The sequence below is a fragment of the Acanthochromis polyacanthus genome, chromosome 6, assembly GCF_021347895.1.
Source record: "Acanthochromis polyacanthus isolate Apoly-LR-REF ecotype Palm Island chromosome 6, KAUST_Apoly_ChrSc, whole genome shotgun sequence".
Lineage (NCBI taxonomy): Eukaryota > Metazoa > Chordata > Actinopteri > Pomacentridae > Acanthochromis > Acanthochromis polyacanthus.
This window is the reverse complement of record NC_067118.1, coordinates 35077366-35090678: the sequence shown is the minus strand read 5'-3', so window position 1 is coordinate 35090678 and position 13313 is coordinate 35077366. Positions and strand designations below refer to the sequence as shown.

General features: G+C 41.5%; 1 protein-coding gene across 1 annotated transcript; it reads left to right on the top strand.

Annotated features, from left to right (window-relative positions):
• The first annotated feature begins 392 nt into the window (after positions 1–392).
• Positions 393–3153, top strand: si:dkey-32e6.6 (extracellular matrix protein 2). Its single transcript, XM_051949753.1, has 4 exons — positions 393–707; positions 1084–1199; positions 2736–2868; positions 3101–3153. The coding sequence occupies exons 1-4, from the start codon at positions 653–655 to the stop codon at positions 3151–3153; spliced, it is 357 nt and encodes a 118-aa protein (XP_051805713.1). The 5' UTR covers positions 393–652.
• Positions 3154–13313: the final 10160 nt, after the last annotated feature.

Below are 13313 nucleotides of genomic sequence, written 5' to 3'. Positions count from 1 at the left end.
GCACTGATCTTGCTCCTTTGATCAGTTTTGTCACTGGTTTCCTGCTCTTTATCGTAGGCAGGGTTTGGACGACCTCTAATGGGCTGGAGAAAACGAGGAAAAGCAGAGGAGACCAGCGCTCTGATGGCTGCACTTAAAGAACTACATGCTGAGAAAAGAAGGCTGATGGATCAAGGGAAAACACGTGAGGAGGAGGATGATGATGACGATGATGACGACGATGACGATGACGACGACGACGACGACGATGATGATGAAGAAGAGGAGGTTTGGATTTTTTGTACCAATAAAACCATTGTTTTTAGTTGGAATAACTGCATCATCCAGTTGAAGTAAAGAAGCAAATTTCTGCAGCTGTATGTTGATTTCATTTCATTTTATTTGTCAGGAGGAAGAAGAAGAGGAGGAAGAAGAAGAAGAGGAGGAAGAAGAAGAAGAAGAAGAAGAGGAGGAAGAAGAAGAAGAAGAAGAGGAGGAAGAAGAAGAAGAAGAAGAAGAGGAGGAAGAAGAAGAAGAAGAAGAGGAGGAAGAGGAAGAAGAAGAGGAGGCAACTGAGCCTCCCAGCAATCAAACAGAAACGTTCTCCAGCTTTACAGTGTCTCCTCTTGAGTGTCAGACTGCAAACAGAGAAATCAGCTGCCGGGGCATCGGCATGACTCACCTGCCAGTCTTCCATAACCCCGAGACCTCAAAGCTGGACATGGCAGGTGTGTGTGATATGAAGTGTGCAAAATAACCATATCTGCGCCTAGCAAGATGGCACAAAATAAAAGTGCAATCATTTTCTGCGATTACCAGAAGCTTCAAGAGCTGCTTTGATGATACTACACATATTTTATGGATTTTTTTTCCCATCTGCACATCTAAGGTTTTAGACTTACTTTGATGTCTTGACATCTGAATTTAGTTGGCAGGGGATATTAAAGGTCAGCATATTCTATTGAAGATTCTAGTGCAGCTTTCAAAAGTTCCTGCTCAGATATGACAAGTGCAGCTGCTCATCACACTCACGTCAGTAGACTTTTATACTTTTACATAAACTACATCATATCATGTAATTAATTTCTTTATCTAATGTCTCAGAGAACAACATCAGAATCATCACTCCACAAAGTTTCTCTGGCCTGCCGTACCTGGACACCCTGGACCTGAGCCAGAACAAACTGGATGACGAGTCCTTCAGCCAAAACCCCCTGTTTGTGAGTAATACTGCGCTGTCGGAATATTTCAAATCTATCCTACTGCCATTAACCCAACTGTTTATATCACTACTTCTTATCTACAAGTACCTTAAAGCTGTAGTAGTATTCTACATGCTTGATCATACTTAAATGTAGACCCTCCAGAAAAACGCGGGCAAAAATCCTTGATTATGTGAATAAATATGCGGGGTTTTTGTGCCATTTTATGCGGGGAAATTGCGGAAAGTTGCAAAGTATGCGAATAGTTGTGAAATATGCAAAAATATGAGCGATTCACCTGCCGTCTGGCCGCGGAGGGATGTGTCCTTTAATCAGACACTGGGACTGCTGCAGGGTTACTGGACTGACAGCCTGTGCTTTGGGAGGGGGAGAAGCTCACAGCAGCACCTGCTGCTTGTTGAGGACAGTAACTGCAGAATGATCCGAGTTTTCCTGTCAGTCTCCAAAACGGCAGAAAAAGGCGCTAGATTTGTGGGTACACAAAATTCTTCTTGGCTCACCAAAATCATAATCTTAATGCAAACTGACAATTTTACTGTGAACAGCAACACTCAACAGAATGATTCAGCTGAATAAAACTCTTTGGTGCCTCTGTATCAGTTATTCTCTCAACTTTAAGATAATGAATCATGGCCAGAAACAAGCATTTGGGGGTCAGGAAGGGGGAAAAGATGGCATTGTCACTATTACGAATCAGTGTACCCTCAACATAGTTTTGAAGCTGTTCGAGGGTAGAAGCGTTAAGCTGTGATTTACACCTTTGACTTGCTGTTGCCTTCTTTTGGTTAGCGTGTGAAGAACTGGTTCGACATTGTCCCGAGCTGCTCTGCTTCCCTCTTCTGGAGATTCTGCTGCCTGCTAAATGGGAATGAATGAGTGTGTGACGTACAAGCTCATTTTATAAGTGACTTTGCATCTAATTAAAATAAAAAGCAGCCTGGATCCCGTATCATTACAGTAATAAAAGAGTACTAAAACTGCATTAACTAATCCTTTCTAAGAATAGCCTCTGGTCTAACCTCTAAATGACCACAGGCCAAGCACAGTTCCTGACCACACCGAGGCAGCCTACCACACTCTGACCAATCATTACACACCACCACTGATATACTGTCACGGTATTGGCTGGATGGACCCATTGGAAAACAGCTGGAGCCAATGATGTGGAGAATATAAGTAAATTCTTTTTAGGGGAATATTTTTTTTCTTTCATTTTGTGCTCAGATCCTTATAATGACAGAGGACCGATGGCCTGGTTGGAGCGATACTGCAAAGATCTTGTCCACTGCTTTTACTCACAGCTCCACCACAGCAGCTTTCACTGAGGAGCCAACCAAAGTGGCTTCGCTAAAAACAGCACATGATACATGGCGTGGAGGAGATGCACGAGTCTCACATTCACTCATTTGGTGTATTTCTGTGAAGTCTGTGATTGCATCCTGATTGTCAAGTTGGGATGGAAAATTATGGACTTTGAGATAAGTATCCATTTTATCTGTTTTTTTCATTTTTTTTTTGCTGCATGTCTTGCAGAACTTGACCTTTCTGAAGAAGCTGAATCTAGATGGCAACCAGATTAGCACAGTCCCAGCGCTGCCACCATCTCTGGAGGAGCTGCAGATCAACAAAAACAAGCTTAGTGCACTCACCCCCCACTGCTTCAAAGGTACATCTTGTATCAATGCACATACAGGAGAAACACAGCCTTTGTGAAAGTAATGACGACAATTTTGCTTCAAGGTTTATCAAATCTCCTGAAGTTGAAACTGGAGGAGAATCTCCTTCATGAAGGCAGCGTGTCACCTTTAGCTTTCAAACCGCTACAGAGACTTCTGGATCTCCAGCTGGACAACAACCGCTTCCGCTCCGTCCCTCAGGGCCTTCCTGCCTCTCTGCAGGTGCAAGAATCACTTTAGTAGAGGAAATTGTTCCCCTTAAAATGTTGGGATAAGCAACAGAGGCCTGCTGTTGTACTTAGGGCCACCTCAGAAAACCTGACAGGTAGCAACCGTATATGTTCTGTCACAGAATTAGCAGAGGTTCATTTTGAGCTTCACCATGCTGAGTTTACACTTCAGCCTCAGACTAAAAACACACTGAAGCACACACTTCAACACACGTGAAGTAAAGTTTGTCCTCACCTTTCATTTTCTGTGGGACTCAAGTGAGTTGCTCAGTGAGGCAGGAAGTCCAGGCTGTGTGAAAAAAGGAGAAAATGTAACTTTGAAGGTAATATTTAACTGATGGTGAAAACTAAGAGCAAAAAGAAAAACTGTGGTGGACCAGTAGAAAGCTTTTTTTCTTTTCTGAACCTGCTGTAGATCTTTGAGCTGGTGAAAAGAGAAATCTCTAAATTTCTCTCTGTATTTAGCTCTCAACAACTTTGAAGCTTTTGCTTGAATATCTCGTGTATCTTCAGATATCAGCTTTATTTTCTTTTTTACTGAGCATTTTTAGTCATAAAACAGCTATGTTTTGGTACTGCTGCTGCCTGCAATCAGACTTTAATGTCTGTGTGGCTTTTTTTTTACTGTTCAGGAGCTTGAAATGAATGAAAATCTGATTGAGGAGGTGACAGAGGAGGCACTGAAGAACTGCATTCATCTGAGAGCGTTAGACCTGAGTCACAACCAGCTGCACGAGCAAGGCATTGCTTCCCGGGCCTGGACCCGTCTCAGGTACATCCATCCATCCATCCATCCATCCATCCATTATGTAGTTCTTCTATCTGCCACAAGGGGGAAGCCTGGTGTCATTTCACTGTCATCACAATCTGAACATTTTCTAATCATTATTTATGTTTACGCATGTTCGTCCCTTTTTTTTTTTTTTTTTTGCTTGTGGCATCTACAAGTTTTAAAATAACACCTCATGAAAATGTTTTCTAACAGCTCAACGATAAGTTACAGCTCCTGTCACCAATGTCTCATGCTGGCACTTTTCACAAACGGATCGAAGCACAATCCAGATAAATACTACTGCTCCTTTAGCGTGTCTGGCATCCGTATCGGTAAATATTTTTTAGCTGACATTTTCACTGACAAGACAGACACATTATTGTCCCCTTTTCTTCTTCTTCCCACTCCCACAGACACATGCATGCTCACATATCACAGAAGTTATGACAGCTGACCTCGTGTACTTAGACGAGCAGGCGTGTGAGTGAGAGCCCGAGGGCAACCGTGTGCCTGTGTGTGTGTTTATGTATGTCTACGTGGTGTGTATATGTGTGTGCATGTGTGCTGTTTAAATATAGTAAATTCCAGTGGGTTTTTCGTTGCTCCCTGGGATCCTTGTGAACCACAGTGGGAGCTTCAGGGAAAGCTGAGGAAAAGAGAATGCAAAAGAGAGAGTGCAGGAAAGTGCAATTAGAGAGATTCTGTGTGTATTAGATGGCAAAGCAGAAAAAGTTGAGAAGATATATTCAGGAGAAATTTGATTGATGATCTTATAATCACAGACGGGAAACAGTAAAAAAAAGAAAACCCTTTCCAGACAGAGATGACATTTCATTGGTGTCAATTCAAACACGCTGTATGGAGTCTTCATTTGACTTCTGACTCCAATATATATGTCAGGGTAGAGACAGCGATTTGGTAGAGTTGGAGTTTCTACCAGCAGAGATTGCGATCGCAACCTCTACCAGTAGAATTGGAGTTTCTACCAGTCGAGATTGCGATCGCAATCTCTACCAGTAGAAACTCCAATCCTACCAGTAGAGATTTGTCAGGGCTAAGGTTAGATTTTTAAGGTTAGGGTCAGGGGTCAGGGCAGGGTTCAGATTTAAAGTTCCATCTCTACTGGTAGGATTGGAGTTTCTACTGGTAGAGACTCCAATCGCAATCTCTACTGGTAGAAACTCCAACTCTACCAAATCGCAGTCTCTACCCTGACATATATATTTGATGCCTGACACTTGACCTCATTAGCAGTGAGAGCAGCAACTTTCCCACTGGCACTGCAGGCTTATTGGCTTTCCTCGATTTCTAAAGCCTGCGTCTGCGCTGCATAGACAGCAGACTGTGAACAAATTCAGCTTGACCTGAACCCCACAGCAGGAGACAATGGCAAAAGGTCACTAATGAGCCCCGAGTGGCATAAAGCAAGAATCCTCCCTTTAAGTGAGCCGCCTGTAATTCTACAGGCTCAAAATGGTCAAATCCATGTTGCAACCACCAGTAGAGAAATGCATTCACTGTGTAGTTGTACTGAGGTGTGTGGAGAAGAAGAGTGGGGCTGAAAAAAAAAAGGAAGGAAAATGAAAAGTAAATTGCTTAATGGTGAAATAAACTGCAATGTGCTGGTTCCAGTTAGTGGACTTTCTGTGTTCCATGTCATGAAGTAAGTGTTATTGTTGCCTCCTGTTGGGGCTCGGTGATTGGAGGTACGAGTGGCGGGTACTGGAGGTTACAGGGAGCTGGGGAGTTGAGATTGGACCTGGCATCTGTCTCACTCACTATTAGTAGACTCGCACTTCAATATCTACCTTCTGAAAATTGTGTACCGATGACTGCTTTGAAAACACATTTTTATATATAGAAAACCTACTTGCAGCATAGAGCTTTCCATATTATTTTTCTTCTTCACGGTCAATTTGCAGTTCAGACATGTTTGGCTGAGTTACCCCAATATTACGCTTTGTCATGGTGTAGTGTAGAGGAGGTTTACAGTGTTGGAATATGTCTGGACTCTGCTGTACCTCACCGATGACAGCAAAGTCATCGGTGAGGTACTGTGTTCAAGATGCAGTGAGCAGCAGAGGGGTGAGGGCAGAGTTGCATCTAAGCCATTTTGAAGCAGAAGGGCATTATTTATTATTATTATGATAGGGGAAAAAATCTAAATATATATATAATTTTGCAATACAGAGATGAGTTTTAGGGGCATTTCCTTCTGACAAATAGTGGCAATACGCAACGTGCAGTATAAGAACCTCAAAATTGGACAACTATTGAAATCTTATCCTTTTTTGATATTTGCCCAGTGGCAGGAATTACCAGGAGGAACGCAAATGCAGGACAAGGCAGATCTGGGACAACTTTACTGTGTGAAAAACTGGTATCTGGGGGATAGCAAATATTAATTTTATTTAACCTTTATTTTACCAGGTAAGTTAGTTGAGAACTCGTTCTCATTTTCGATAACGACCTGGTCAAGAGGCAACATACAGGATGAATGAATATCAATATCTATCAAAATTTTAGGTTGTACACTGTGGCGTTGCTGGATTAGCTTCCACTGTGGAAACAGACACAACTTGTAGGGCACAGAAGGGACAAATTCATTTTTTTAAAATTTGGTTTTATTTTTTTGTCACAAAAATACATGACTTACATATACTGCATTTTCCAGTTGGAAATGCTAAGTCATGGCATATATGATATGGCATGACTATATGTCTATATAACTGTCTATCCATGTATCTTCTATCTATCATCTGTCTTCATATGAAGATGTTAAGGTGAAAACAAACATGCTTTTCATTTTTGCATAACAAATACTTTAATCCTAAATAAATGTGTTTTGCTGATAAATGCTTGCGGTTTTGCCTGATTTTCTTTCTTATAAAATATGCCTCTGCCTGCCTTTAACAATTGTGCCTCTCTTTTTGTGTCTGCTTTTCCAGGTATGTGTTTGTTATATAACTTGAATCTGCAGTAGCACACCATTTTGCACTAACAACCATAGTTGACTCTCCTCAAGGGCACAACTAACAGCTTTCATCTTTAAAACACAGCTGTACATGTATAACACGTACACACACACCTGCCTGTTTGCCATCTTCTCTTGGTTCTTTAGGAACATTTCAGCTCAAATAAATGTCTTAAATGCCTCCATATCTGCTTCCTCTGTGGTTGATCAGAACTCCCCAGTGATCACATAACTGCTGCCAGCCAACAGACCCCGAACCCAAACTCTACATGTTCACTGATAAAACTACAGCATGGTTTGAATTACAGTGCCCATAAAAAAAGTACTCGCCCCCCTTGGAAGTATTTTCCTTATATTGCTTTTCAGCATGGAAACATAGTCAATTAAATTTGCCTTTTTTGGCAAAAATAAAAAAAACTCTTTGATGTCAAAGTACAAACAGATTTCTACAAAGTAATATCAATTAATTAAACATATAAAATGTCAATTAAGTGTTTTGCCCACTTTACAGTGACACCAAATTCAACACAGGTGCAGCAAATTGGTGCTAGAAGTCGCACAATTAGTGAAATAGAGATCGTGATGCACATCAAATGTAGTATAAAGAAACCTGCATCTGGAAGTTTCAGTCACTATGAATCAGCACTACTAGCTGTAATTACAAAAAGAAGACTAAAGAAACTCTGTGACAAGATTATTGGAAAACATAAGTTAGTGGCAAGAAAGTATCCAAGTCACCAAATATCTCGGAGTGCGACTGAATCCAGCACGAAGAAATGGAAAGAATACGACACGTGTACATCTGACGAGAGCAGTGTCCTTAAAAAACTGAGTGACCATGCTACAACGACACTAATGAGAGAGGCCACCAAGACACTTATGACTCCTCTGAAGGAGTTACAAGCTTCAGTGGCTAAAATAGAATAGAGTACATATACCAGCTGTTGCCCGTTGTACCCAAATCAAAGCTTTATGGTGGTGAAGACAAACCCACTGGTGGAAAAAAAGCTTATATTAAATCTTGACTAGAGTTCACCAGAAGGCATATGGGAGACTCTGAAGTCAACTGTAAAAATGTTCTTTGGTTTGATAGGACCAAAACTGAGCTTTATGCTCATCAGACTAGACACATAGTTTGGCGAACACCAACACAAACATACTGTCCCTACCAAGAAGCATGGAGGTGGCGGCATCATGATGTGATGATGCTTCTCTGCAGCAGGATCTTGGCGGCTTGTAAAGGTAGAGGGTAAAATGAAGGCAGCAAAGTGTAGGGAAAGCTGTTGAACAACCTAATGCAAGTCTACAAGAGACCTGCGAATTTGGAGCAAATTTGTGTTATAGCAAGACACTGACCGGCATACGCCCAAGGTTTCACAAATGGTTTAAAGAGAACAAGTTGAACCCAGATATCCATCCAGAAATTGTGCCTAGATTTGAAAAGGGCTGTTCACCTATGATCCCTGTGAAAACTGACAGACCTTATGTGGCCAAAGGTACATCTACTAAATACTGACTTGAAGCAGGTAAATATTCATGCAATGACTTATCTTACAATTTATATTTTTAATTAACTGACATTACTTTGCGGAAATCTGTTTTCCCTTTGACAGGAAATAATTTAATTTTTTTTTTTTTTGTAAATTCTTTTCAAAAAACGGCAAATTAAATCGGCTCTAAATCAATGCTGAAAAGCAATGAAAAGGAAACCCTTCCAAGAGAGTTTTTATAGGCACTGTATGCTTTTACTGCTTTAATTTACATAACATGACTTCTTCCAAATATCCATGATATTTCATGCAGCTTTTAATTTAGTCTGTAAAATGTTTATATTGGGAAAATTATCCTAATCTTTTTTATATGTTCTGCAGTTTAGTATAACAACCTTGTAAATAGGTCACCAGCTTAAAATGTTCATTTCAAATATACAAACAGCATTAATTGAAAATGACACAAAGTTAAGTGTTTTTCATTTACCAGTAAAAGGGACTGCAGTTATGATGAAACAAATTATGTTTGTTGGCCATTTGGTTTTTGTTTTTTTGTAATTGTGTCATTTTGGCAGAGAAGCTGTCGCAGCAGATCTGTGTTGATTTATCATCGCTGCAGGCTCAGACCGGCTGCATGGAGGTGCAGGTTCAGTCGTCATCACGCCGAAGATGTGTGTGTCGTGTTATGCTGTGACGTGTCTCGGCCTGATAGGATTTCTAACGAAAGCTCTTTTTGTTTTTGGCCCAGCACAAATTGGTTTCGTAACAAGCTTATATAAATGGGAAAACAAGCACAATTCTGCACACCAAAACACTAGCACACAACAGCGAAAACATCACACTGATATCAAGAAAAACCATTGACCTTAAATGACCCTCAGTCGGTTACAAAGTCATTACAGTCTGAATGACAGAGTGCACACAAATACTCACAGCTGGGTTTAAGTATACACTGCTGCTGTAAAATGTCGAAGTCATAACTTTAATTGAATCCACGGTTGCTCACGTCTGGTTTCAATAGATGTGACAAATGACCCAAAATACTCCTAGATATTAGCCCATGTTGATGAATTCAATGCAAACAGAAGTGCACATTAAAAAAAAATCTGAAACCATGTGCAATCATCCATCCATCAGTGCATTTTTAAGCCCAGTCTTGTTGTCACTGGCCTACTTGGCACAGCTACTGTGCCTGGCTGCGTTACCTATCCTGGAACGGCTGCCAACATGCTTCAACCAGCTTCTGTAGTGCTGCCAGTGTGGGCTCGGCACAGATGGAGCTGTGTGTATACGTACGTGTTATACCTGTGTGTGTGTGTGTGTGTGTGTGTGTGTGTGTGTGTGTGTGTGTGTGTGTGTGTGTGTGTGTGTGTGTGTGTGTAGGTGTGATTCAAACTCTTCTGTGTGCCGGTTCTCATTAGAACCCAAAACTGTGGGGATGAGCAGACCATCAGCTTGATTAAACCCGGCCGTGTTTACACAAATCCATAGACACACATTTGTGAACAGAAAGACATTTGGTTTGTGTCATGACCATTTTAGAAATGATGTAATATATTCATTTTGCAGAGGGAATGCATGTTATTTTGTTTGAACACATTTGTGAGCCTTCAAATTCATACCCTTGTTTGCGTATGCATTTCTTGGCACAGCTCTCTGTCTATGAGCATGTTTATTTGTCTGTGTGTGCGCAAGTGTTTCCTCTCCACATCATGCTGCACGTACATGCGTGTGCGCTGCTGTGTGTGTTTGTGTGTAGGTGCCAGTGGGTGGGAGTGTGAAGGGAGGAGGGCTCTGAGAAGAGAGGATTGTGTGTCCCTCTGCTCATTAATACCATGTGGAGCTCTGAGCAGTGGTGGACTGCTGCTGAGTGTCCGGGCAAAGTTTTAGAATACAAATCAGCAGCACACAACTGGCCTCAACTGGTGCTATGGGACAAAAAATAAATACATTTTTAGGGTTGTAATTTCAAGCAGAAACCACTTTTTCACAGCAATCCATATCTGCCACAATATGTTTCGGTTACGAAAAGGCCTCTTAGTGTGTGTTGTATGTTCTGAATTAATCTCTCATGCCCAGTCACTTGCGCCTTAACTTTGTCTTCATAATTATATTAATGTGATGCTTTACTGCGCCTTTGTTAAGCAGAGAGGAATGCAACAGGCCTCAAGTGTCAGTGGACCTTCTGTAACCTCGACCTTTACTGTTACTTAATCTTTCTCATGGAAATACAAGTCCCACAAAAATTACAATGATTAATGCGACCTGGGAGTTGTAATGTTTAAGAGAGGAGCAGAAATACAGAGGCATTCAGCATCAGCCAGACAGATGCCCCCACTCTCTTTCTCCTCATTGGTGCCTGTTTCTCTTCACTGTGCGATCACTAACTGACCACCGTAGTGTGTTCTGGTTACTCGAAATGGTCGATGAATGGTGGAAGAACAGAAAATGAGGTTTCCCTCCCGCTGTGAGCTGAGCTGTAAACTCACAACAGCTGTGTGGGATCCTCCAACAGAAACATCAAAGTCCTGCACAGCATCTTTTTCTCAGACCCCAGAAATCTGGTCCTGTCTCCATGGTCATTCATTCTGTTTACCCCAAACTAAAGATTTTCTGCGCAGATCACACATTTCTCGTCAAATTGCTACACATTGCTCTTATGTTGCAACCCCCCTGAGGCCCCATTATTTTCTCTCCTGGTGCTCCCTATTATTCCCTCCCAGCCTCGCTTCACAACTCTCCCCAACAGTGCAGTGCAGGAGTCCAGTAACTATAAAACATGAGGTCTGCAGTGAAGTGTTGGAAGAAGTGAGAAAGTTGGCATCCACTATCACAGAGCTCTGTAAAACCTCACATGCTAACATCACGATGCTAACATGCTTCTGCTCAATAGTTATACAATATATTTTGCTTAAATTCATAAATGTCTACCTCAGTGAGGTGATTAGGAGATCACCAAAGTCTTCAGGACAATTGTGAGTTGTGTACAAGTCTCCCATCAGTTGCTGTTGATGATTTCACTATAAAATGGATGTCTTGTCCGGTTGTTCCGATTTTTTTAGCTTTTACAAACTTATCGAGTGTCCACCAAACTAGCATTGTCATCCGCAGAGTCATGCTTGGCTCCTCTTGTACTAAGATTCATGATTCTTCCGTGTCTTTCTCGACTTCAGGTCAATGGAGGCCTTGGACCTGTCCTACAACCAGTTCACCTCAGTTCCAATGAATCTGCCTCGCCACCTCCGTAAACTGAACCTCCAACACAACAACATCAGCTACATCCCTGCTTTCACGTTCCGTCACATACGCCCCGGTCTGCAGTCCCTCCATCTATCCCACAATGCCTTGAGCAAAGAGGGTATAGATCGATACTCTTTTGTTGGGATGTACCGCTCACTGACTGAGCTCCTGCTGAACAACAATCTCTTGAGAGAGGTCCCTCGTTGTGTCAGGCAGTTCAAGAACCTGCAAGTTCTGAGACTGGACAACAACCAGATCAGGTAGAACTGCATTTCCCACAAAGTCAGTTTTTACGCTTCAAGTATGATCATTAGGAATGCCAGGTTAAGCTAAATGCTTGCTTGCTAGTCAGGGGCGCCGCCAGGAATTTTGGGCCCCATGAAAAAAAATTTAATTGGGCCCCCTCTGTGCTGCTGCGCTACCGTTGTTACCACATCTCTAGGACCTAACTGTCCCATCAAAGCTTTACATGACTCTAATTAAAGGCTTGCAACTGTCTTTCTTCTTGTAGTTCTATACTAGTACTTGTAGTTCTATACTAGTACTAGCAAGATTTACTACTGGTGATTTGTATCATCCAGTACAGACAGAAGGTTATTTGTTTATTCATAAATCATTTCATAATGCTCATGATGTGATAAAAAATAATTTGTTGGAATTTATGTCATTAATGAATATTTCATTTTCTTTTTTGTAATGGTGAAAAGAGCAAGATTGACAGAAATCCTCACAGACTCCCTGCAATGACACTAACTGACATGCCAATATCATTAGCACAGTGTCTTCACTGGGGCAGGGAAGGGTGATGGTATGGGGAGACTGGGGTGCTGCTGACTCATCATCATCAGCTGCTAAAAGGGGCAGGGGCAGTGATTTAATATGAATACCTTCCTAAACGTTTCCCTGCACTGACTAAATGCTGATATAATGTAAGCTAACACTAATCTATAGCTAGTTGGTTTATTTCACCATGGACATTAGCCTAAACCAACAGGCTAAATTCACAGACTACAGGCTACTCACCTTTCTTATTGAAAAACTGGCTCAGAGATCGTACGCCTTTCTTTTCTCTCTCCTCTCTCTCTTTCCTTTCCTTCCTCTTCTGATAACCAGATTTTTGTTTTTTTGACAACATTGTGGCCACACAGCAGCGACGTCTGTTTGGCGCATCTCCTGTCTGATTGCAATTAAGCGCCGTTAGTGAGTGACGCTAAAGCGGACCAAACCATTTCATGCAGATACAGGGGGGTGGTCAGTCAATATAGATGTTTACTTTTTGTCAATGGATATTCAACTTTTAGTGCAATAAAAACATAGCGAATATGAACTGTATTATATTTGAAACACACAATAGTAAAATACTGTGCTTAATATTAAGTTTAATAATTTAATTTTTTTCTACATATTTTTGGGGGCCCCTATCATCCATGGGCCCTTGGAATTGTCCTAACTTTTCACCCCTATATGGCGCCCCTGTTGCTAGTTACCCAATCCCATTGTAATGCCATTAGCTTTGCTGGTGGAGCTTCCTTTGGAAATGACTCCAAGGAGCTTGGCAATGAAGCAAAGAAAGATATCCTGGCACCTTCATTGTCTGAGGCAAATAACACCATTTCTTTCCATTTTGCTACAGCTCTTGATTTGTTGAGAGAGTCTGTGTTTGTGCCTGTCTAAATTTAAATGTATGTATGCTGTGTTTTCAGGCTGGTGAGGCAGTGGGGAGTGTGTC

Coding starts and splice junctions, on each gene's coding strand:
- si:dkey-32e6.6 (XM_051949753.1), top strand. CDS start 653: ATGACTCACCTGCCAGTCTTCCATAACCCCGAGACCTCAAAGCTGGAC. Junction 1,200..2,735: donor TCAGCCAAAACCCCCTGTTT/GTGAGTAATACT, acceptor CATGTCTTGCAG/AACTTGACCTTTCTGAAGAA. Junction 2,869..3,100: donor CACCCCCCACTGCTTCAAAG/GTACATCTTGTA, acceptor GCCTCTCTGCAG/GTGCAAGAATCACTTTAGTA.